General features: G+C 38.1%; 1 protein-coding gene across 1 annotated transcript in view; it reads right to left on the bottom strand.

Moving 5' to 3' along the window:
* The window catches only part of GPC6 (glypican 6), a gene marked incomplete at both ends in the record, with an annotated part of 751,009 nt that overhangs the window by 334,926 nt on the left and 393,853 nt on the right, over nt 1–22,230 (bottom strand). The window contains one exon of the mRNA XM_082278450.1: nt 740–1,131. Coding sequence (XP_082134576.1) covers nt 740–1,131 — 392 coding nt within the window. The remainder of the gene's footprint in view (nt 1–739; nt 1,132–22,230) is intronic.

The following is a 22,230-nucleotide window of genomic DNA, read 5'->3' as shown; positions in this document are numbered from 1 at the left end:
AAACAGCGAGATCACAGAACAAGTATCTAGCTGGAACATCAATTCAGAAAAATATACCTAGTTTTGAAATACTGTGTAAGAGAAAGTCATTCAAGCACATTTGTGGTACCCAGATGGGTTATTTTTGTGCATGTTTTTTTTCTTTAATTATGTGAAGCCCTCAAGGATTATAATTGTCATAAATATTTGCATAGATAAATAATTAAAACTAAAATAAATGTGAGTCAAACCATCCTTTGGGAAAGCTCAAGCTCCAGAGGTGTCACTGTTTGTCTATTTTCTCATCAGAAACATGACTAGACATTTCTAACAAAATCCATCACCCAGCTGCATGATGAATGAATGCTGTGAGGGCTGTACCTTCCTAATGAACAGCAGAATAAATTTGCTTGAAACATTTAAATTCTGATCTAATCCCCATCTTATATATATGTAGCCAGTTTTGAATTACAAATGACAATCACTACCATGCTATAACATTGATGTGTGTTGGTATTTCATTATATCCTAAGCACAGAGAAATGCTTTCCAGTCAGTATTGCCTTAATATCCCCAGAAGGAACTGAAAACAACTGTTGCCCCTCTTTATGAACTTAGGGTGGGTATATTGGTAGACATAAAAACCAACCAAACTCACTGCCTTATACTGAAAAAAAAAAAGCACACAGACAGATTTCAATTGCCTGGCAAGTTTAGAACAAATTCAAGCTAAAGAAACCCCACCCTGATTTTAGATTACCTTGGATACTCTGTTCGCAACCTCTCTGCCTACTGTCAGCCCCTGAACAAAGGTCCGTGCAGCAATGAATGCTCTAGTCACTTGAACCTTCAGCTTCCTGGGAACATCTCCAAACGGCTTCAGCTGGTCTGTGTACTTGCTTACACACTCCAGGTAGTCCTCACTGAAATGGTACTGGGGGTTTATAAGCTGGAACATCCGCTCCAGCAGCCGAGCCCAGAAGTCATTTAGCATTTCCTCCAAGTTCACATTGCCTCCTGTGTAATAACGCTTCAGCTCTGTGAAAAGGTCCTGGAACACCTCCGAGTTCTGCATGTACAGCATGCCATACGTCCGGACAAACATGTCATTTAGGGATCTTTCCGCATTCTCCAGAAGTTCTCGAAAAAACTCTGCAGGGAAAACAAGCAGGTGTTAACAGCCATAATAGTGAGGTACGAAGGGTTTTCTTACTGCATTCCTAACTCATCATAGTTTGTCCTAATAGGTTGTTATCACAGCACTTTACTAGTGAAATTCATCATTTGGATAGGAAATAGCATTATTTAGAAGTAAAGAAAAATAGAGTATAACCTGAATTCCCCAGCAAGGTTTAGAGACATAGAACCTATAACACTGAGCAGAAAAACCCATTTAAAAGAACTTCAGTGAGAGTAGTTCCAGTTCTTCTTCATGAACTATTTGATCATAGCAATCTCTGTCCCTTGCAATATCCTCCACAGCCAGTAGACTAAATTTTCTAAGATAAGAGTGAAGTCACTAATATGATGATTTAACTGAAAATTTAATGATTTTAGAAGTTCCATTTTGATGGAGTTTTTAAAATGTAGAGGAAAACCATGGAAATAAATCTGAATACCTATTTGCAAATATTCTTGAAGAGAACATGAAAGAGACTTGAGTGGCAATGAGAAGGATCCTTCTTAAAAGTGTCACATGTCTAGGTAATACTAAAAAAATGCTAGTGTTTTCAATATTTATTTACTCTACTGAAGAACTGTGTTAGAACCCTCCACCAGTCATGTCACAACCATCCTACTACTTCTAGTCTGTGCGAGTTTTTTATTTTGGAGGAGCAGGCATTAAGGTTTTCTTGAAAGGATTTCAGACTATTGCTTCTGTGCCTTTTATCTACTGAGGCCCAAACCATAATCTATTTCTAAATTTTGGCTTGTGGAAATTATTCTTACTGGAAACTGAGCCCATGGGATACAGTAGAAATATGTAATCATCTCTTCTGTTCAGATTTTTTAATTGCAATATGGTGCTTAGGGTTTCCCAAAAAAATCCCTGAGCATGTACAACAGTTCTTTAAACACAGCTGACCTAAGTGGGCACAGTATCTCCTGGCTTTCAGAAGATCCCATCTTTCTACAGGGCTTGTTGTCAACCTTCCTAAACCACCTTTGGAAAAGAGTCCTGTAACTGCTGTGGCTTGTAAATGAGGCACTGCAGACAGCAAGGCAGAGATGGCAGAACCTTTGGCAAAACATGTATGTGCTGCAATTAAATGATGTGCAGTGAAGCAGGATTTATCACGCACCAACTCCAGAATAAAAGATTCTTAATTTGTGGTCATTGCCCATAGACACATCTCTGTGTGTTAAGTGCAGGGATGTGCTGACTTCTTACACTCTTTGCTAATGCTATAATGTGAATACTCTTAACATAGGGCCCTGCTATGGCTAGAGTGACTCATAAAAATGCAGAAGCACTGCAATGCTAAAGACAGGACAGAAATTAAGAGTAAGTGAAAAAATCTACACTAAATTTAAGGATTTGCAACTGTGATCAGATGAAAGCAGAATCTGTTGAACACTGTGGGCCAGTCTACAAGGACTCAGTAAGAAAAGAATCTCTTAATTTTGGCAGAAGTGGTGCAGAGCTGCAGCCTTTGATCTCCCAGATAACTGGAAAAGGGTTATTCTGGAAATACATAAACAGAACATTGCAAACACACTTGCTACATCAAAGCATTTATTAAAGGGAAAATATCATCTAATAAATATGTCAATGTTTAAACTATCATTAAAACTGCATCTTGTCATAAGGAATAAATGATATTTGGAAAAGGATATGCTTTTGCCAAATAGTTTATGTGGGGGGGGGGGGAAAGAAATTTTAAAAAAGGGAACAAAAGCACACCCACAATCAAAATTTTGATGCCAAATAGAGTAATTTGATGTCCACAACATACAGGCTTCTGTTTAAGAGACAAGTGAAACAAAGCTGTTTTTCATTGCTAACCCTGACCTGGTGGTACCTTTGACATCTAAAGCACCATGATTACTGTTTTATACATTCAACACTTCTTCTTCTAGAAATAATGCACACTGACTGCACTGCTGAATACATCTAATCACACAATTCCAAGGCAAAAAGATGGCAGAGAACCAGGGGCTCAAATTAAAATTTGTTTTAAGGTTGGAGCCAGGCTTTCCGACCAGTGCAATTGAATGACAACTGGGAAAGACAGTCACAAAAACAGTGAATCCAGGCTCCTCAACTTCTTTCCCATAAGCCTACATATGCTGGGAGGCTGCTATAAACAACTTACATGCTGGCTCCTCACAATCCACAGCTATACTGGGAATCCCACTGTTTATCTTAAAAGATAATGCTATTGCATAACTCAGTCACAGCAAAGCTTAACTGAGTTTGCTGACAGCTCCTCTTGTCTGAGATTATTAGCTTACTCTTTCTTTGTGCGGGTGTATTATTTAGCAGTCTCACAGCTTGTTGGAAGCCAACCAGACTTTTTAGGGAGGGGTAGATATTTATTCTCTGCTTGCACAGCACCCAGCACAATGTGGTCCATGCTGGTCACAAGCTTTATTTATACTGCAGTACAAACATTTTCAGTATCTCTACAAGCTTGAATTTCATGCTAGTCCAAATGTGACACCATACATACCAATTCAGTAGGGAAGCTAATGTCCTCTCAACAGCAGCACATTTATTTAATTTTTAGTCTTCTTATAGGTCTCTAGTCTTTGAGAGCTACTGCTGAAGGTAAATTATGCCATTAAAAAGTTGGAGTGTGTCATGGGTTAGCAAAGCATAGTACCAGAAGTGATGTTCTTGCAAAGGGGTTCTTACAGCTCCTCTATGACGTGACAGAACCTATCAGCTGGCTAGTTTGAATATGGACAACTCTTTAAGCCACCTGAAATTGTGACCACCTCTGTGGTTCACATTTAAGAATAGACAAACCCCGGGCAGAGCTCTCTCTCGTTTCTGGCACTGGCACAGGTGGCTGCGGGCACTGTGTGGGGGCCAGCGGGCCCAGCCAGGCCCTGCTTGGGCCAGGCCGGGCTGGGCCACGGCCATCCTGGAGCCATGGACCTGTTCCAGCCATGGAACCCCCCCCCATAGTCCTGCTGTGGGCAGCCGGAGCAGTCCGGCTCCCCCTCTCCAGTGCAGCCAAGATTCAGCCGAAAGCTGCGCTGCTGTCCGGCAAAGATCATGTGACCAACAGCGATAAGCGACATTCCAGCTGCAAGGCCTGGGTGAGATTTACCCTTTTAGTGCTGTGAAGAGCTAAAAACCTGAGGGAAGAGAAAGAGGAGATGCTTAAAGCTGAAATTCTGTTGTAAAGCTATGATATATCAGAGTACCCGCTGTAATTTCATGAAGGCATGGGGAGTGGAGCGTTCAACTTGTACTTGTGAGCAAAAGCACCTGCGCTGAGATAGGCAGATGCTGAAGCAGCTGTAATTTGATGAGAAGTTTGAACGGGGAGTGATGGAAGCGATGGGGACTCTTGCTCCACATGGAAAGGGGAAGACCTCAGTTCCTAGAGATGCTCCCAGAGATAGTCCTAGAGATGAAGATGAAGAAGACCCTTTGCTCCCAGGGAAGGAGGAGGGCCTCTGTTCTTAGAGATGAAATGCTCCCACAGATGGGTGAAGAGAACTTTTGTTTCTGAACGGCTCAACCTTAAAATTGCACCCCAGTAGCTCAAGATTGGACCCTGGAAAGCAGTTGTGGGAAAAGCTGCAAGTTGGGGGAAGGGACTCACATGCGAGCATAGAACCAACCTGGGCGGCTGTCTCGTTATGATAATGTTTTCATAGCATGGGCAAGAGAGACTCCTCTTCCTAAATGGACTGAACAAGGTTATTATGGAAGTGATAAACAGACTGAACATCTCAAGGGTTGTCTTTTTACATTGTCAGTGGGAGAAGAGAGAATGGGGGGGGGGAGGAGAAGTGTTCTGAAGGTGTGGTATGATTTTATTTTTTTTCTTTCCCCTCTTTTAGGTCTGTTAATAAACTTCTTAATATTCTTTCAAGTTTTGTGCCTGCTTTGCTTTTCTCCTAATTCTTATCTCACAGAAGGTAAACAGTAATGAGTATTTTGGACCAAACCACTACAGTAAATTGGTGTTTCTGCCTGGTTATAAACTGAACCTGCTACAGAGTGTTAGCCTTTTGTACATTTTGACACAAAAGACAGTTAGTTAAGAGAGCTATCTGCATCAGTAACCCCATGCAGGATCAGAATAATAAATCAACAGCAGCTACAAAATTGGATACCTTTTTGGTTCCAAGCAGAAAGAGATCTCTCACGTTGTGCTAATTTCTCAATCAACTCCCATCCAACAAAATGAATGCTGTTGTGAAGGATTGCTTGCTTTATTAGCCTGCAAACCTCTCATATATCAAGAAGGTAGTCTGCTTTGCAATGCTTATATATAGAAACTGTGTCCTGGCATAACTGAGCACTTGTTCACTTACATCAGTAGACACTGTATGTGCTTCTGCAAAGGCTGAATTTTCAATGGTCTTCACAGTAATGTAAAGATTTTATGTTCATTGCAAAGATGATATTTCATCAACTTGCAGGTAGTTTTTGAAAAATAATGTAATTTTTCAGCTTCAAGTAAAAGAATGAAGATGAGACAGACATTAGTCATGTTGCTTAAAGTGCTTCTGGTAGGCACTCAAGTACTAGGGTGGGAGAGGAGAATCTATATAAGACAGAGCCATGCAGCATTTTAAAATATATATCTTGTGATTTTTTTTTTTTCTGCCAAAATAGGTTGTCATGAGCAGTGTTAGTGCTGGAAATAATTTTTCCTAATTTTAAGTGGTGATTCATTCATATGACAGTATATGTCCTGGATATGTCTTTTGTTGCCAGCACGTTTTTATATACATTCCATTTGTTAACCAGAGGGTCTCAGGAAGCTCATTCACTTCTATGAGGTAGTTGAAAAGAATAAGGTCTAAGGCACACTGAGATACTGAAAAGATGGAGAGAAGATTGCTGTTGCAAGCCATTACATGCTCTATACGAGCTTAAATGGTGGGTTTCCAGTCCATGGATCACACTTCAGCTAGTTTTCATTTTTAAACATTATTTGTGAATTTAGGATGCAAGACAGATAGTAACAGTCTCTGCAAATGAAGTCTGAATTGTTTTAAAATGCTATGGCTATGATAAGACAACTCAGTCACAAAGGGAAAGGACAGAATTGCTAGAGTTCCTTACTGAAGGGTAGGAACAGATCTCACATTAAAAATAATGTCTGGTTACTCTCACACTGCTTTGCCAACTGCAAGTTGACATTCTCACTCTAGTTTGACAGAGGTAAACAAGTGTAATAATGCAATTCAGCATAGGAGCTGGTCTAATTCCAAAATTATAACTAGTTGTCACTGTAAGTCAGTGGATCAAAATTAGGGATAATATTGCAGCATGACATGATGTGGTAATTGCTTTTAAAAAAATATATGCACAGATATCTAGAGGCAATTTTTATAGACACAAATCTGTATCATGTTGGAGTGAATATTCTATGATAAGCCTGATAAGTTCCCTTGCATTTCCTTTTCCTCTGTAATTTAAGCAAAAGCAATGTCTAACTGTAGGACAAGATGCAAAGCTAGAAACAGTTTGTTGTCTAATTCCCAAAACCAAAAATATATTCATGAGCTCTAAGACCAAAAAGACAAAAAGAAAATCTCATTTAATTATCAAGCAGTCTCACTGTTGCCAGAGAAAAAACCAGCTCAGCTGCACAGAGCTCTTCAGAGGTTCTGGACAGTGATATATGTCTGATTTTACATCAGTCTTTATATAAAACACTGCTCAGGGTGACATACTGATTTCATCTATCATTGACGAGTAACGCCCAAAACCTACCAGCAGTTCCCCACTACAGCCTTGTTCTCCTTGTGGAGGCATTGCTTTTCCAAGAGCTTTAAGGATCTAGATATAGAAATTCTACTATTCTCTACCACTCTATCTATCTTTCTATCTATCTATCTATCTATCTATCTATCTAGCTATCATTTACTGTGAATATCTGCATGTATCTACACCCCATGTGGACTTTGTGTACCTAACTGTATTGCACATCCTTGAACTTCCCAGTCCTAGTAAGGCTGATGGTAAGAAGAATATTAGAATTCATTTAAAAGGAGTATGCTTTTTGACAGAAAGGTTCTTTGGGGGTTCTTTAGATACAGACACTTGCATTCATTACAAATATCAATGTCAGCCTTTTCCTGCATCCTATTTCTGTCTGTCTTTCTTTGTTCAGGAAGTCATTAATGGAACAAAAATATTTTGGTTAAATCTTCATCTTTTTTGCTGGATGCTTGCAAAGGCTTTTTTCTTTTCTTTTTTCTTTCTTTAAAGATATTCCACAATGGCATCAATTAGTGAAAGTTGTGATTTATCTCAAGGAAATTCAAGTGAAATTGACCTCTCTGGGTTTTATGCCTTTTCATTTTCCAACTGTTTTGGGTTTCCAGAGACTTTCTTCTAACAGTAACTAACCTTACAAAACAAAAAGAACTCAATTTAACTTCCTGATTGAGAAAAAAGTTGCTGTAGGAGAATATTTACAGCAGATGATTTTTCTCCCCTAGTTTTGACATTACATTTGTTTTATATTCAAGAGCAAACAAATTGCTTGCATAAGGCTACCAGTGCACTGATATTACTTTTTAGTCAGCCTGAATAACTAATTTTAAAATTCCCTTATAGCTTTGACCTTTAAAAACACTCAAAAGTCACATCTGGGAAACAAATTTCATCTCCCATTAGGAAAAACAAAAGCTGCAGTGTGATGAGATTTGCTGAAAACTGCTCTCCTTTTTTAACTCACTTTGAATATATATACATTGCATTTAAAGCCAAGAAATACAAGTCTGATAATTAAATGTGCCCTATAACTGCAAATTTTGGAATAGGTGATTTACATCCTCTAGTTATGTCTTGGGTAAAATCACCTATGTGTGAAATTATCTAGCTGTTAATGGATATTGATAGCTTTCTGGACTGTCCCAGACCTGTAAATATCATGATATTAAAAAATCTTTTGGATGCTACTAAATCTTTTAGAAGCCAGTGCAGTCTCAAAGGTTGTGAGTAAAGATGAGAGTCTCTTCCTCCTTTAATCCCTCAATTTCTCAGACTACTGCAGGACTTGGTAACAGCAAATAATTCACTGTGATCCTCTCCCTGACTCCTGTCCAGAGTCCATGACTTATGGGCCAGGATATTGCAAGAAATGAACGAAATCCAGAAGACGAAACCATTGAGGCTTCATCCTTAACCACTCTCCACTGTGGAGCATGGAGACAATGCAAACAGGACTGTCCTAATCTAAAAGGAGGGACATGAGGATGGGGAAGGAACAAAAACACATCTGTGATGGGCTGGGTTGGACAAGGTAGATCTGGTACAGGAAAACAGAAAAAAAAGCTATGCTGCTTTTTATGCATCAAATGCCATTATCAGAATGGGAACCTAATCTGACAAAGAACTTAAGGCATTATTTAATGCCAAAGCACAAAGAAGCTATTGTACAAATGAACATTAAAACAGAGTTAAAGGATCTGTCATCTACTCAAAGCTGATTACGTGCATTGATAAAGGCTTGTAAGACTTTATTCTGCAATGCTGAAATCAATAAGAAGATTATCAACAACTTCAGGGGATGCAGGTGCAACCTTCAAATGCCAAATCTACTGTCTTTGCATTGCAAAAGGTCATTTGCCAACACCTGAGTATGTATGAAAGGGAGGCTTGATCCTGCCAATGATTCTATACAGACACTCCTGCAACTAGCTGAAACACATAACTTTCACATGAGGAATATTAGACATTAACATATACTTTTTGAAGTCTTTACTGCACTCTAGAATCTCGATTCTGTTGCATGTGGTACTTTATACCAATAATATATCCTTGGCTATAAATATGAAACCTGAAATTCCCAAGATGCCCTCAAAGAATTCATTAAACTTCGAGTAATAACGAAGAAAGAAAATGCTAGGAATAAAAACAAAGCGGTGAGATAGTTTTACACAGAATTTATATATACACCAATAACTATCCCTGAAGGTTCTAGTTTCATTATCAAGTGGAAAATGCCCAAGTGAAGTACTCATAAAATGTAAGCAAAATGTTACATGGCATCAGAAGGTTACATTCTAGAATATTTATGAATGGACATTTAAATGCTTACAGAAGTAGTATTGTCATGAATATCCATGACCAAAGAGAGACATGTAGCACTTCATGGATATCTGTGAATTTCAGAATGATGAATTTTACATTGTATGTTCATAAAAATGTATAACACCTCATGAAAGATTCATGAGTCACCACAGTTTCTTCTGAAAAACATTTAAAGCTTTCATGAAAATATTAACAATATATAAACTATGGGACTCAGTGCAACAATTGTTTTAAAATATAGAGACTGTAACATTTTTCACTACGCATCACTAGAGACTATTAAATATTCAGTTCAATAGTTAAAGAGATTTACCATCTAACATTTTGTATGAAAATTCCTTGCCATGCCTATAATCTACAACCATCCTCTAAATATATTAAAAGTTTGTTGACTCTTAATACAGGGAAGTGTACAGTGGACCAGAAGACATGGGGGAAAATTAACAACAAATGGCCTTGGTACAGTCTAGATAAAATTTAAGTCAGGATAATTTATATTTTCTGTCCGGAGGGAAAAAAAAAAAAAAGGAGGCAATTTTTTGACAAGCAGGTCTGAAACCAGAGGCAGTATTTGCTGTCACTATCACTGTGCTGTTCAGAGGTCACAGGTGTTGTGCTGGGGAGGAATGTGGCCCTGAAGTCACTGTGTGCCTTCATATCTGTTCTCAGAGCAGACAACTTGAACTGACTGTGGGCAGGAGTCATTTGTCAGGAAGGAGGCTCTGGCTGGCCAGAGGAAAACACTGAAACCTTCACAGACTTTTATCTATAATGGGGTGATCAGCCTCAATTTTGACAGCAGTGACACTGGGCTTCAGAGGCAGAAACCTCAGCCTGGGTTTAGGCATGCATGGGATTGAAGAGGGCTTCTCACCTCTTTTAGCATAGCATCTTTGTTTTCTTCCTCCCACTTTAAACAAAATAGACTACTATGCAGAACTGTCATTGAGGTATTTGAAAACAATTTCTTGAGCCTTATTCAGCTCCAAGAAAGAGGTGTTTCCTGAAGCATCTACTAGATTAGATCCAATTGGTGAAGTACCCAGTAAGAAGTGCAGGTCTGAATCCCAGTGTGGAAAGGTGGGGTTTAGACAGGTCAAACTGGCTGCATCGCAATATGTTCAAAATTCGAACTTCAGCTACTTTCATGCCACAGTTGCAAGTGTAGAGAGCTAAAACATATTTGCACAGTTGTATTTGTATACTGTAACTGCTGTAAATCAGTTTGCAGTTTGCCCTTCAATCTCATTTCACCTTCTCCTCTTTTAGAAGAAGGCTCATTTTAGTATTTAAAAAGAAATCAGTATATTACATAAAAACCCCCAAAATCTTTAGATGTTTGACCTGCGACAGATACTATTGAAATTACTGCAAAGACTTCTATTTGAACTAACCAACAGAAGCCTGCTGTAAGAGCAGTTTGAAGTTTGACTTCCTGTGGAAATTATTATGTACATAAAATCAATTTTGTATATAAGTCTGCAGTCTAAGAGGTAATGAAGTCATGTTGATAGTTTTTCCAGACACCTCTGAATGCAGCTAGTAAGTTCTGTTATGGTTTAGCAGTACCAGCAAAAAATATAAAACTACCTCCAAGAAAATTTACCTATTTTTTGAGCTTATCCAATTTTTCTACACCTACACTCAGAGGAACCCAAGGCACCATTAAGGTCATGCAGTATTAAATCCAGGCTGGTTTCCCAGCTGTTTCTTGACTATTTGGACACTGAGCACATTACTATTTGTTACTGACATAATACCGATGTGATTGAATTTCTTGCTTGTGAATTGAGCTACATGTTCAAACTCCACTGAAGCAACAAACTTGCTTTTAGTTTTATGACATCAAATTAAGCTAACTTAAATGCTATCAGCTTGTTAGAAAGATGATTTTACTTTTTTTCCAAGGCAATAGTAGGAAAGTTAAGAACCAGCAATGGTCCTAGAGATCAGATTTTGGCAATCTGTGACTTAAAACAAGGCAATGTATAAAATCCTAGATTAAGGATAAGGTTAAGGATAATAGAGTTGGCCTTCAATAAGCTACAAATGTAAAAAATAGATACATTACTTTTAGAAGAAAACAATCTTTCAGATCCTGGATCTGCATTCACGTGCTGGTAGGACCTTGGGTCCCCTAAGAAGCGTTGTGAAGTCAATAAACTTTCCTACCTGGATGTTTCAAAGATCAGGGATTAAAAAATGAAGTCAGTATTTGAATAGCTTTAAAGCCAACACAAATCTTCATCTGCAGACATCAGTTCACTGGATCAAGATGCTGCATGATTGATTTTTATCTGACCTACCTTCTCAACAGAATGTTTTTCTTTCTCTTACAAGGCTGTCTAGTGGGAAAGATTTCCAGTCAGAAGGAAACTTCTATCTAAGATACGGTATGATGAACTGAAAAACCAGCTTTACAAGATTGGTATATATTTGGGGTTATGTTAGATTGCAAACAATATAATCTACTTTTTATTTGATTGAACTACACAAGAGCAGCCTTAAAACTCCTAGGCCAAGTTTATTTGGGGAATTGTTTCCATTTATTAGCTGCTGTGTTGAATATGATGTTTCCATCTAAATGGATATGTCCATGTAGTGACACCAAAGTTTCATGCTTCTGCTGCCGGTGTGCTGATAAGTTGCTGAACATACTGAACATATTGACAAGAATATTTCAATGAACCCACAAGCTGTTGGCTCTCTGAAAAAACAAACAATATACTTGACTGCTTCCTAGGGTTCTGCAAGAAGTGGTGCGGCTCAGCAGGAGCTAGGAGATTTAAAAACTATTTCTGGATTTTTGTATAGGGTTTTTGGTTTTTTGTGCAGAAGCCACTGGAATTCCAGGCCTTCTGCCATTTACTGCTTCTCTGCAATCTTGAGACCTTATTTTCTGCCTTCTTTGCTATACCATTTTCATCCCCCTCTCTCAGACATATGTACTCCTCACATTACATGGTTTTTACCTGAGAGCTTGATGGGGAAGTGTAGGCATAGGCCATGTTTTGCACAGTAGTGAGTTGGAAGTGAAGTGGAAACTCTGTGCCACTTCTGGTGGCAAGGTCTTTCCGTCCAGTCCCTAGAATGATTGCTGGACACTATTTCCTTGCGTAATATTTGGGTGTTTCTCCAGCTTGTTTGGCATTAATATTAACGCTGTGGCACATTTGGGAAGAAACCCCCACTAACTTCTTTTCTCATATGAACCTTGCCAGCTGAGAATTACAGCCCTCTGAGATGAGATTTGCAGAAGAAGTTGAAAAGATGATCAGTCCTACTGGGCAGCAGTCAGTGAAAGGGCCAGGGTGACCTGTGCTGACTAGAGGCCTTGTACTTGTTTTCCTGCACTACACTACTACAAAAATCTTAAAATATGGGAGGATAAGCACAAATGAGGCAGTACAGGTGAAACAGGAAAGCAAAGTTAGAGAGGACAATAATAGTTGGAGAGAAGATAGTGAAATAGGGAAATGACAACTGAATGAAACAGACAAAATGATAAGAAGAGAGCTCAACTTTAGTTTCCCAGATGTTCCTCAGATACAGTCTATCAATACTGCCAAAACCATCACCCTTGAACACACAGGCAGAACAAGGGTCTCAAAAACTGAACATCCAGGCTATGCATCGATTCACTTCAAATATGCAACCAAAGAACCTTGGCATGAAGCCTTGCTGCAGCTCTGCCTTTATGTTCTCCATGGGGAGAGAAAGAAGGATTTAGATCAGAAGTCTGGCTTGGGCTCTGAAATGGGGGCTCCCCTTCATATCCCGCAGGAGCCTGTCCTTTATATCAACCCCACTGGATCAGGGCTAGTATTTTCATTTAATGCATATATGAATATATGTGTTATTGCTTGATGAAGTGATTTTAGGTCTTCCATTACTGCATTATCTGAAAGACTGAAGTTTTTAGTGGTCTGGTGAGATACAGAAGCAAAATGAATACTTACTCTAAGAGATTGTTGTAAACTATTTTATCCAATAATTTCTTTCTTCATTAGTTTCCCTAATGTATACATACTTAGTCATTTGGGAGAAACAGTCAGACATTGGACAGAATTAGGGACAAACAGTACTGCTTGAAGAAATAGGGATTCCTTTGAAAAGGGCACAGGAGAACACGCTTTCTGCTTTTTAATTGACACAACATTCAACTTTCTTTTATGAGGACCTAAGTAATTGTGGAAGGACTTCCAAACTCACAATAAAACACTGATAACTTCTGAAAAATGTAAATATTAGGTATGTACATGTTAGGTGAGACTAATTACCCTGCTCCTCTGCCATAATAATAAACTTCATAAGTACATTATAATTTTATGTAGCCTAGATGGCCTTATACTTTAAGTGCTTCCACATTTACAAACCATATAATGTAGAAATGTATTTCCAATAGGTGACTTTTATGTTAGGGTTCAGCATTAAATTGTATCACTCATTAAAACCATTATCTAGAAAATATTCTCAATTTTCACTGAAGAAGCATTATTTTATTAGTCACACTTTCCTCTCTTGTAAAGACCATATGTTTACTCAGACTTGCCCATATGATGTGCATGTATAATACATTTTAATTGAATTTTTTATGTTTTAATGTCACAGTAACTGCAATATGTGTCATATTGCCTCCCTAATATGTATTGATTCATTAAGAACATGAATTAATATCGTGTATTAGGTATAGTCTATACTGTTGGTCCCTTAATACACTAGAACTCAATTAAGTAGCTGAAAATGTAATTGTAGATGGCACTGAAAAATCTTTTTTGTTGATTACACAGAAACAGCAGCTTTTGTCTCTGGAACCAAGACTCATACCAAAATATTTCATAACACCATTAATACCCTACATTTTTTTCTTCCTGTTGCTACTACCTGGTTTTACTTTAAAATTGGCCTCCTCTAAATATTTTCACTTATTCTGAGGAGCCATCAAATTTTGTATACCTGTCACAGGCTCTGAATAATTCTAATCTAGCTGAAAGTCGTGATTTCTCATACTCTGAGCATCAACATAATCTATTAGAAATGTAAATTTATTATGGCATTATTTTACTTCGCTTTGTTGTTTTATTTGGGGGCGGGGGGGGGTTGTTTGCTTCTTTATTTTTAAATTTACTACACTGTGGGTACTGCCTAAGAAGTAAACAGGTTCCTACTTTGCAGAGCAACTATTTTGACTGCTTTAACATACCTCTGTCTCTGGAAAATCTCAGACCTACCCTCTATTTCTTTTTCCTTTGTGATGTTATGAAGTTTGACAGCAAATAAAAAATTCAGTCTCATGTTGTTTTGCTGCTGGCTGATACATTGGCATCAGGTCCAAAGGGCTTCTTGTTATCCTTCAAAGCCAAATGTGAGAACATAAATACATGGTCTGCCCTGCACGGATGGAAAAGCCAGAGGCACAGATCCAGACCCACCAAGAGGAACTAAAGGATTAGAAAAATATACACATTTTAATCCTTTGAATTACTTCTAAATTCTTGAAGCAATGCATAGGTCTGGAGCTGACACAGAACAATAAAGAATTTAATCGTATTTCTTTTTTTAATACAAGAAGTAAGGTCATCACTGTTATTAACTTAATCACATATCTAATTTAGAGCATAATATAAAATTTAGAAAGTTCAGGAAAACAAGGACATGGAAAAATGATGCCTTTTCACTAAAGCTTTTTCCAAACTGTCAGGTAAGCTTTAAAAAGACATAAAAGTTGAGAAATCACTTTTTTTACCAGACGTAGGAGAGGAAGAACTTCTGAATTAATAAAAACAGGACTTTTTTTTTTTTTACTTCACAGAATCTGCATTCTTCACTTCTGTCTATGCATATGAGGGTCACGAGCCCTGGATCTTTTTATTATGTTCTCATTTATTCCTTTAGTCTTAGCTTTTTCTTAAGAGATGCACTGAGAAAGTGACTAACATTTCAGCCTAGTAGGCAGCAGCCATTTGGGTCTGCTAATCTGTGACATGAAATAAAAGGATGGGAATAACATTGCTTCATTTAGGTTATTGTTAATAGGCTTAAATCTTTGCTGATATTCTTCTCCTTTGATTTCTGCTATCCTGCCTGGACTGTATGTGGTCTATATCGTGACCTGTCTTCCCTGAGCATCTTTCTTTGAACGGCTGATGGTAATGAATCCCCTTCCTCCAGCCCCAACTGCTGCATTCAGTTATCATCAAGCACAGGCATCAACTAGAGCTCTAATCTTGCTCTGATGGATGGAATACTAACCTTTCACAAGATTAGAGACACAAGGTGCTCTAGAGATAATAAAATTCAAATAGGTTTATTTCAAAGGGCAACTCAATCTCGATTTTGTTCATGGGTCACTTGACAGATCATTTGCCAATGTAGTTTTTGTGTCCTTCTGCATCTGGCTTCTGTGCAGTGCTCCAACTATTTCATATTAAGTGGGCACCAACAGGCAGAGTTCAGCAAGGGTCTGGCTTTAGCAAAAATAGCAAGGTATTCACTCAGCATGGAGCTGGCAAATTTACTAAAAGTTCGTCTTAAGAGGGCAGTGCTTGGATGGTGGGAAAGCTTTTCTTAGCATTTTCAGGAATGCACAGAAATGACAATCATGATAAGCATCTTGAACACTGAATTTTAAACTTCTGTTAGATCAAAGAGCAAAACTTGCTAGCATCATGACAGCCAGCTTTGCAATATATGCAGTGGCTGTAACTTAAGAGATTTGTAGCTTGTGAGCAACCACTTTTAATGTGCTTGTCAAACAATTCTATGCAAAAGTGTTTACAAATCAAATATTCAAGTCAGGTATCTATAGGCATGAAGATAAGGCTCTTACAGGTGCTAAAAAAGGACTCCTCCAGATAACAGCTTTGGTGTTACATACAGTAATTAGGATCCCATGAAGGCAAAATAGGTGAAATTTCCTGCAACTTTTATGGTTGTAACTTGCCCCTATTAAATATACCAATTGACCTAGCTCTGTAGTTTAACAGTAAAAATAAATTATTACAACTAGACTGCTTAGAGAACAAATATTATTGAAGCCAGTGAGCTTAATGTCCGGCCTTCATTTAAGAGAAGGATAAAAATAATTAAAAGGTTCATATAAACCAGACAGCTAAAGCTGCAGGTGTATAAATTACACACAAACTACAGCACATCAGTGAGTTAGCCAGGAATCTGGAGGCTGGTTTGTGTGCGCAGATGCTAGCAGCTGGACTTCTCTCTAGGAGAGAGAGAGTGTGAGGGGAGAAAAAGCATCATGAGCACACATAAAGAGAACCACGAAAGCTCACAGAAAGAGGGATGTTGTATGCTCAGATCCAGGACTGCACTGGAAAAGTGTATGCTCTACGAATTAAAAAAAAAAAAATTAAAAATTGCTCAGAAATATTAAACCCTGTCTTTTTTTTCTACAGAACTTGCTTCTAGCATATTTATTATAGGAGTGAGAGTGTAGAATAACAAACCCTTTGGAGGTAAGATCATGTGCTTTTAGTTTCCCAAAACAAGGATGATTAGGCTGTATTTAAAATTCAGTGGTTGATGAGTTTGCATGATAACTAAGTAGGACAGATTTCATGGCATATTCATCTAAGATGCATAGTGGACCAACTCTGAAATCTGGAAACTGGAAAATAAACTTCAAAAAAATTTTTTTACTGTTTTTAAAGCCTTAGAGCTACATGAAAAATGTATTCTCATTTTGGATGTTATAGCTGTGACAGCTCATAAACTAGTCTACTCCTAGAATTGGAATCGTATCTCTGGAGTCCATTTAAAATGTTTAAATTTCATAATTGAATGAGTTCTTAATATTTCAAAACCGTTTCTGTTTTCATAAACTTTTCACTTGTCATTGTTGTCCTTTATAGTAAGAAGCTCTTGAAACTAATTTTATAGTACATGTTTTCAAAAATTCCAGAAATAACTGACTACATATGAATCCTTCTATCGACTCAGGAACTTAGGCACTTATGTGTTTCTTTCTCTTGCCCCAGTACTAGAGTTAGGCATTAATTTTCTGGAAATATATGCAAAAGTATTCTTTAGGCATACAAGGTGGAATCCATACTTGAAGATTGAAGCTTTTTCGTTAGAGGATATGAATTTTTCAGGTAATCATCTGTCTTTGCCACTTCACTACCAACTCTATCAACCTGTATGTAATTTTCTACCCGTAATAGATGCAAAATGGGCTATGAAATTGCCACAGGATCATACAGACCAGAGAATAGAGAATTAAGTTCTGTGTTACCTGAACTGTTCACACAAAAGGGGACTACATCAAATCAAGACCTTTCAGGAGTATCAAGGCTCCCAATCAGCTGCTGTGGAGATGCATGTGACAACTAACAACCCAGGCTGCAGGCAGATGCTGTAACTCTCCAACAGTGAGGGGCTGGGATGGAGGAAGCAGAGATGGGGAAGCAGTCACTGTGATCAGCCTGTCAGACTAATCCCTGACTTGCCTCAAACTTTTAATTATGGAATTTTTACTGGTACGTTTCATCCTGATAGCATGCCTGCATACACCTTCCTACAGGCTTTGAAATCTTCAGACACTCTATGCGGGGGAGATAAAAAAGCTGAAGACACATAAAGCAGGGCAGGGAAGTGTGACTGTGGAAATAATTTTAAATTATGTCCTGAATAGAGTATGTATTAAAACTTGGAAGATTTTAGCTTTCAGAAAAGCAGTCATTCAAATAAACCAGGTGTTTCTTCTTCCAAGTTTTACACATAAAGAAACAGCATTTTACTGCAAATCAAAACATGCCACATAAAAGTACCAATAGTAGTCTGGTAGGCTGTCAGGAAATATAGTAAACCTGCAAATAAAAAAATTACTGAGGAGCTCATCCTCTGGTTCAAAGCCAGGACCAGCTGCCTGGAAGCATGAAATCTAGCATCAGACCTAGTTCCAAAGATAACTGCTGAGCTGACTCCTCAATAATCTTTTTTTATAAAGCCTGATCTGCAAGCACATACAAAGAAAAGTCAAAGGACTTAATTTGATTTAAATGCAGCTGCCCTAATCACACAGAGAAACAACCACGATAGTCAGAAATAGTCAGACTAAGCTCTTTTCCAAAGAGCAGCACTTGGCCTAAAACATGTAACATTACCCTCTTCATCGTTAACTTTGAATTTTCTCGCTTTAGTGGGATTAAGTCAGACCCCTACCATTATGTTAATGTAGCTTTTTGTGGTTTAATTACAATGTTTCCTCTAGAGTGTAACATAATAACAATTAATCAGCTGGTTCTTAACTTCCACAAAAGGAAACGTCATCTGTTATTATCTGTGCTGTTATCCGCCACAATGTCAGCAGAACTAAAAACAATTATACCACAAAAGCTACATGCAAATAGTGTCTGCAGCTAAAAAAATGAAAGCCAAAATCTCAGACTCATCCGTGACATTCTCCTTTGTTCACTCTATTTTACATAAACACCACACCACAAAAATTATTAAAATGAATACCAGGCAGTAGGGATGTCCTAGCAACGCACAGACTGACTGACGCAAATTGTGGAGGGAAAGTCATCTAAAGAAGAAGAATTTGAAGCTGATGCTATTTCAGGATTTACTGCCTTCTTCCATGATATCTAGATGTAAATTCTCTGGTTTATTTTTAGGTCATGCTTATTTGCAGAGCCAGGCTGATTATATTTGGCAGAAAAAATCATTAATGGATGCAGACAGTAATCGCCGTGATAGATTAAAATAATGCTTTTTAAATACATGAATATGAAAATCAAGAAATGCATTAATAAAAAAAATGGAGACAAGATATTGGACATTAAGAGCAAAGGAACAAACAAAAAGTCACTGTGGGCATATAGCATTTAAAAATATGAAAGACTCAATCTTACCAGCAGTGAAATATTCCCAGGTTAAAATTCTCTCCTCAATGTGGACTAGGTACAGAGATAGAAAATATTTTTATGTGGCTGGATGGCAGTGGGAAATGAGAAGTGAAATTCTGCTGCTGTTACTACTTTTCTTCTTCCAGAGAGTAGTTTTCTCTAGGGTGCTGTTCGACTCTTAGAAGTCACCAAAAAAAATGGCAGTTTGAGTCAACAGATTTGTTCAATGACAAAATATATTCTTAGCACTCTTTATTCCTGTTAGCCCTGAAGCAGTAACATGGCAGAGGGGGCAAAGAATGTACCAGTAATGTTTGTTAGGCACAAACAGTCTCTCCCTCCCTCCCTCAAAAAAAAAAAAAAAAAAAAAAAAAAAAAAAAAAAAAAAAAAGATGGTTGATTGCAAGACATGGCTGGAAAACTATGGGGATTCCCAGGAACTGCTTCCCGATCCTAGGTATAGCTACTGCTAGCAATGTGTGTCACAGTACCTGTGGAAGCAGTTTTATAGAATTTTAATTATTTTAGAGCAGTTACGGTCTTTATCATTCATCATATTTCATTTCCTTAATTATGTTTATCTAAGTATTAGGTTGGTTTATAAAAATCCTGTTTGGAACATTAGCAGATACCTATAATGGATGGTCCTTAACACCTGCTGTATTGCTTTCTTTTATTTGTAGCTGTAGTAAGGTTCAAAATTGCAATCTAGCTAACAAATTTTATTTAACGTTTCCCTAACATTAACTCTGGTATTACAGATAGGAAATCTAGCTACAGCCTTTCTGTGGTTGTGGACTCTTCATAACAGCTTTTCAAAGGTACCCCGTTCCACTCTCTGCTACACAAGTCACAAAGAAAGCTAAATCTCACATTCCAACAATAGCTATCACTTCATTCATTAGTAACAAACACCTGTAGCAGCAGGAACCACATACACTTTAACTGGCTTGTTTTTGCACCTTTGTATTGCTTGTCATCATAAAGAAATGACAGTTCAACGAGAGAAGAGTAATGCAGCAAGAAGACTGAAGCCCATTTCCAGTGCTTAATTGCCATTAAAAAAAGCTAACAAGTGATTAAAAAGATAAATCAAAAGTTTGCAGAAAGACTAAAGCACCCAGTCAGTTTTACAGTTTCATTTGAGCTACAAACATGTTATACATCCATTTACAAAACAATGAGCTCTTACAGTTTATGAAAGTTTAATCTCTTGGTTTATTGCTTTAATATATCTAACATTGGTAAGGTTTACTTTAAAATGAACTGTCTGACTATATGATGTTGATGTTATTTTTTACATTCAGTCTGCAAATGGAATGAATAACATAATTGTACTCATCTATGAAACAATTAAAGTAGGGGTAATTGCTGCTTCTCTCATATCTGCATATAAAATAAAAGAATTAATATTTTATCATTTGGCAATGCTTCTTGTTAGCACAATATTCTGAGATCAACTTTTTCTTTGGCCACAGGCATTTGAGCAAATGCTGAAAAAGTTACGCAGAACCAAAATGCACACTGCTGGTAAACTTGTGCTTAAGGAACACATCATCTTAGGCTCACATGTCTAGTAAAATTTTGGTCAAATAACATCAACAACAGAAAAAAATTACCAAACCAAACCAAAGAACCCCAACCATATTTCTTATAATTTCAGAAAATAAAAAAACAACAAGTGTGGATTTGATGACAAACTGCTGTCCCACAAATGGTATGTTGTCAGAGACTGAAATACTATAGTCTATGACTTAAAACATTTTCTTAAAGGACTTTTAAAACTGTATTACCAAAGCTGCAGAGAAGACTACCGCACCCTGAATGGGGCCCTGACTGAGGCTTTACACTGCTCGATGATGAAGATAAGATAAAGTAACAACTCAGCGCTGGGGATATTGACTGAGCCCAGGCTTAACACCTCCAAGGTGGAGACCACAGCCCCAGGGCTATCAGCTGCCAGCCTCACACAGACCCTCGCACCAAAGGATGGGGGAGGAGAGGCTTTGGGTATCTTGGAAAAGCCTCTGGTCAGAGGTGCAGTGACTGCCCATCCTCCACTGTGCAGAGGAGCCCAGCTGAAGGGTCCTCACCAGGGGTGAAGCTTATCCACAGCAGAAGGGGTGACATGGCCCATCACAGGGGCCCCCCTCAAAGGGGTCCTCAGACCCTGCACCAGAGCACCAGAGATGATGCAACAGACCCTCAGTGTTGCAAGGGACAGAGTCAAGCTGGCCCCTGCAAGGAAGACACGTGGGCATTCCCACATGGCCCAAAGTGGATATTAATCCATGGGATTCTGTACTCTCTGGCGTGTGGTGTGGCAGCGTGTGGCACCGTGTGGTGGCGTGTGGCAGTGTGGCCACAGTGGCGACAGGGGACCCTCACCACGAGCAGACCAGATGCAGGGGAGCAACGAGACGTCGTTGGCACCCTCGGATGGGTGATCTGCTTCCACCTAACCCCTGTCACCTCTCCCTATCCCCTCATCCCCCATGCACACTTCTTTTTTTTTTTCTTTCTTTCTTTCTTTCTTTCTTTCTTTCTTTCTTTCTTTCTTTCTTTCTTTCTTTCTTTCTTTCTTTCTTTCTTTCTTTCTTTCTTTCTTTCTTTCTTTCTTTCTTTCTTTCTTTCTTTCTTTCTCTTTCCTTTCTTTCTTTCTTTTTCTCTCTTTCTCCCTTTCTCCCTTCCTTTCTCCCTTCCTTCCTTCCTTCCTTCCTTCCGAATTCCTTCCTTCCGAATTCCTTTCCTTTCCTTTCCTTTCCTTTCCTTTCCTTTCCTTTCCTTTCCTTTCCTTTTTTCCTTTCCTTTCCTTTCCTTTTTCCTTTCCTTTCCTTTCCTTTTTCCTTTTCCTTTCCTTTTTCCTTTTTCCTTTCCTTTTTCCTTTCCTTTTTCCTTTTTCCTTTCCTTTTTCCTTTTTCCTTTCCTTTTTCCTTTCCTTTTTCCTTTTTCCTTTCCTTTTTTTTTTCCTTTTTCCTTTCCTTTTTCCTTTTTCCTTTCCTTTTTCCTTTTTCCTTTCCTTTTTCCTTTTTCCTTTCCTTTTCCTTTTTCCTTTCCTTTTTCCTTTTTCCTTTCCTTTTTCCTTTTTCCTTTCCTTTTTCCTTTTTCCTTTCCTTTTTCCTTTTTCCTTTCCTTTTTCCTTTTTCC

The sequence above is a fragment of the Coloeus monedula genome (genome assembly GCF_965178545.1).
Source record: "Coloeus monedula genome assembly, chromosome: 3".
Taxonomy (NCBI): Eukaryota; Metazoa; Chordata; class Aves; order Passeriformes; family Corvidae; genus Coloeus; species Coloeus monedula.
This window is presented reverse-complemented; position numbering and strand designations above follow the sequence as displayed.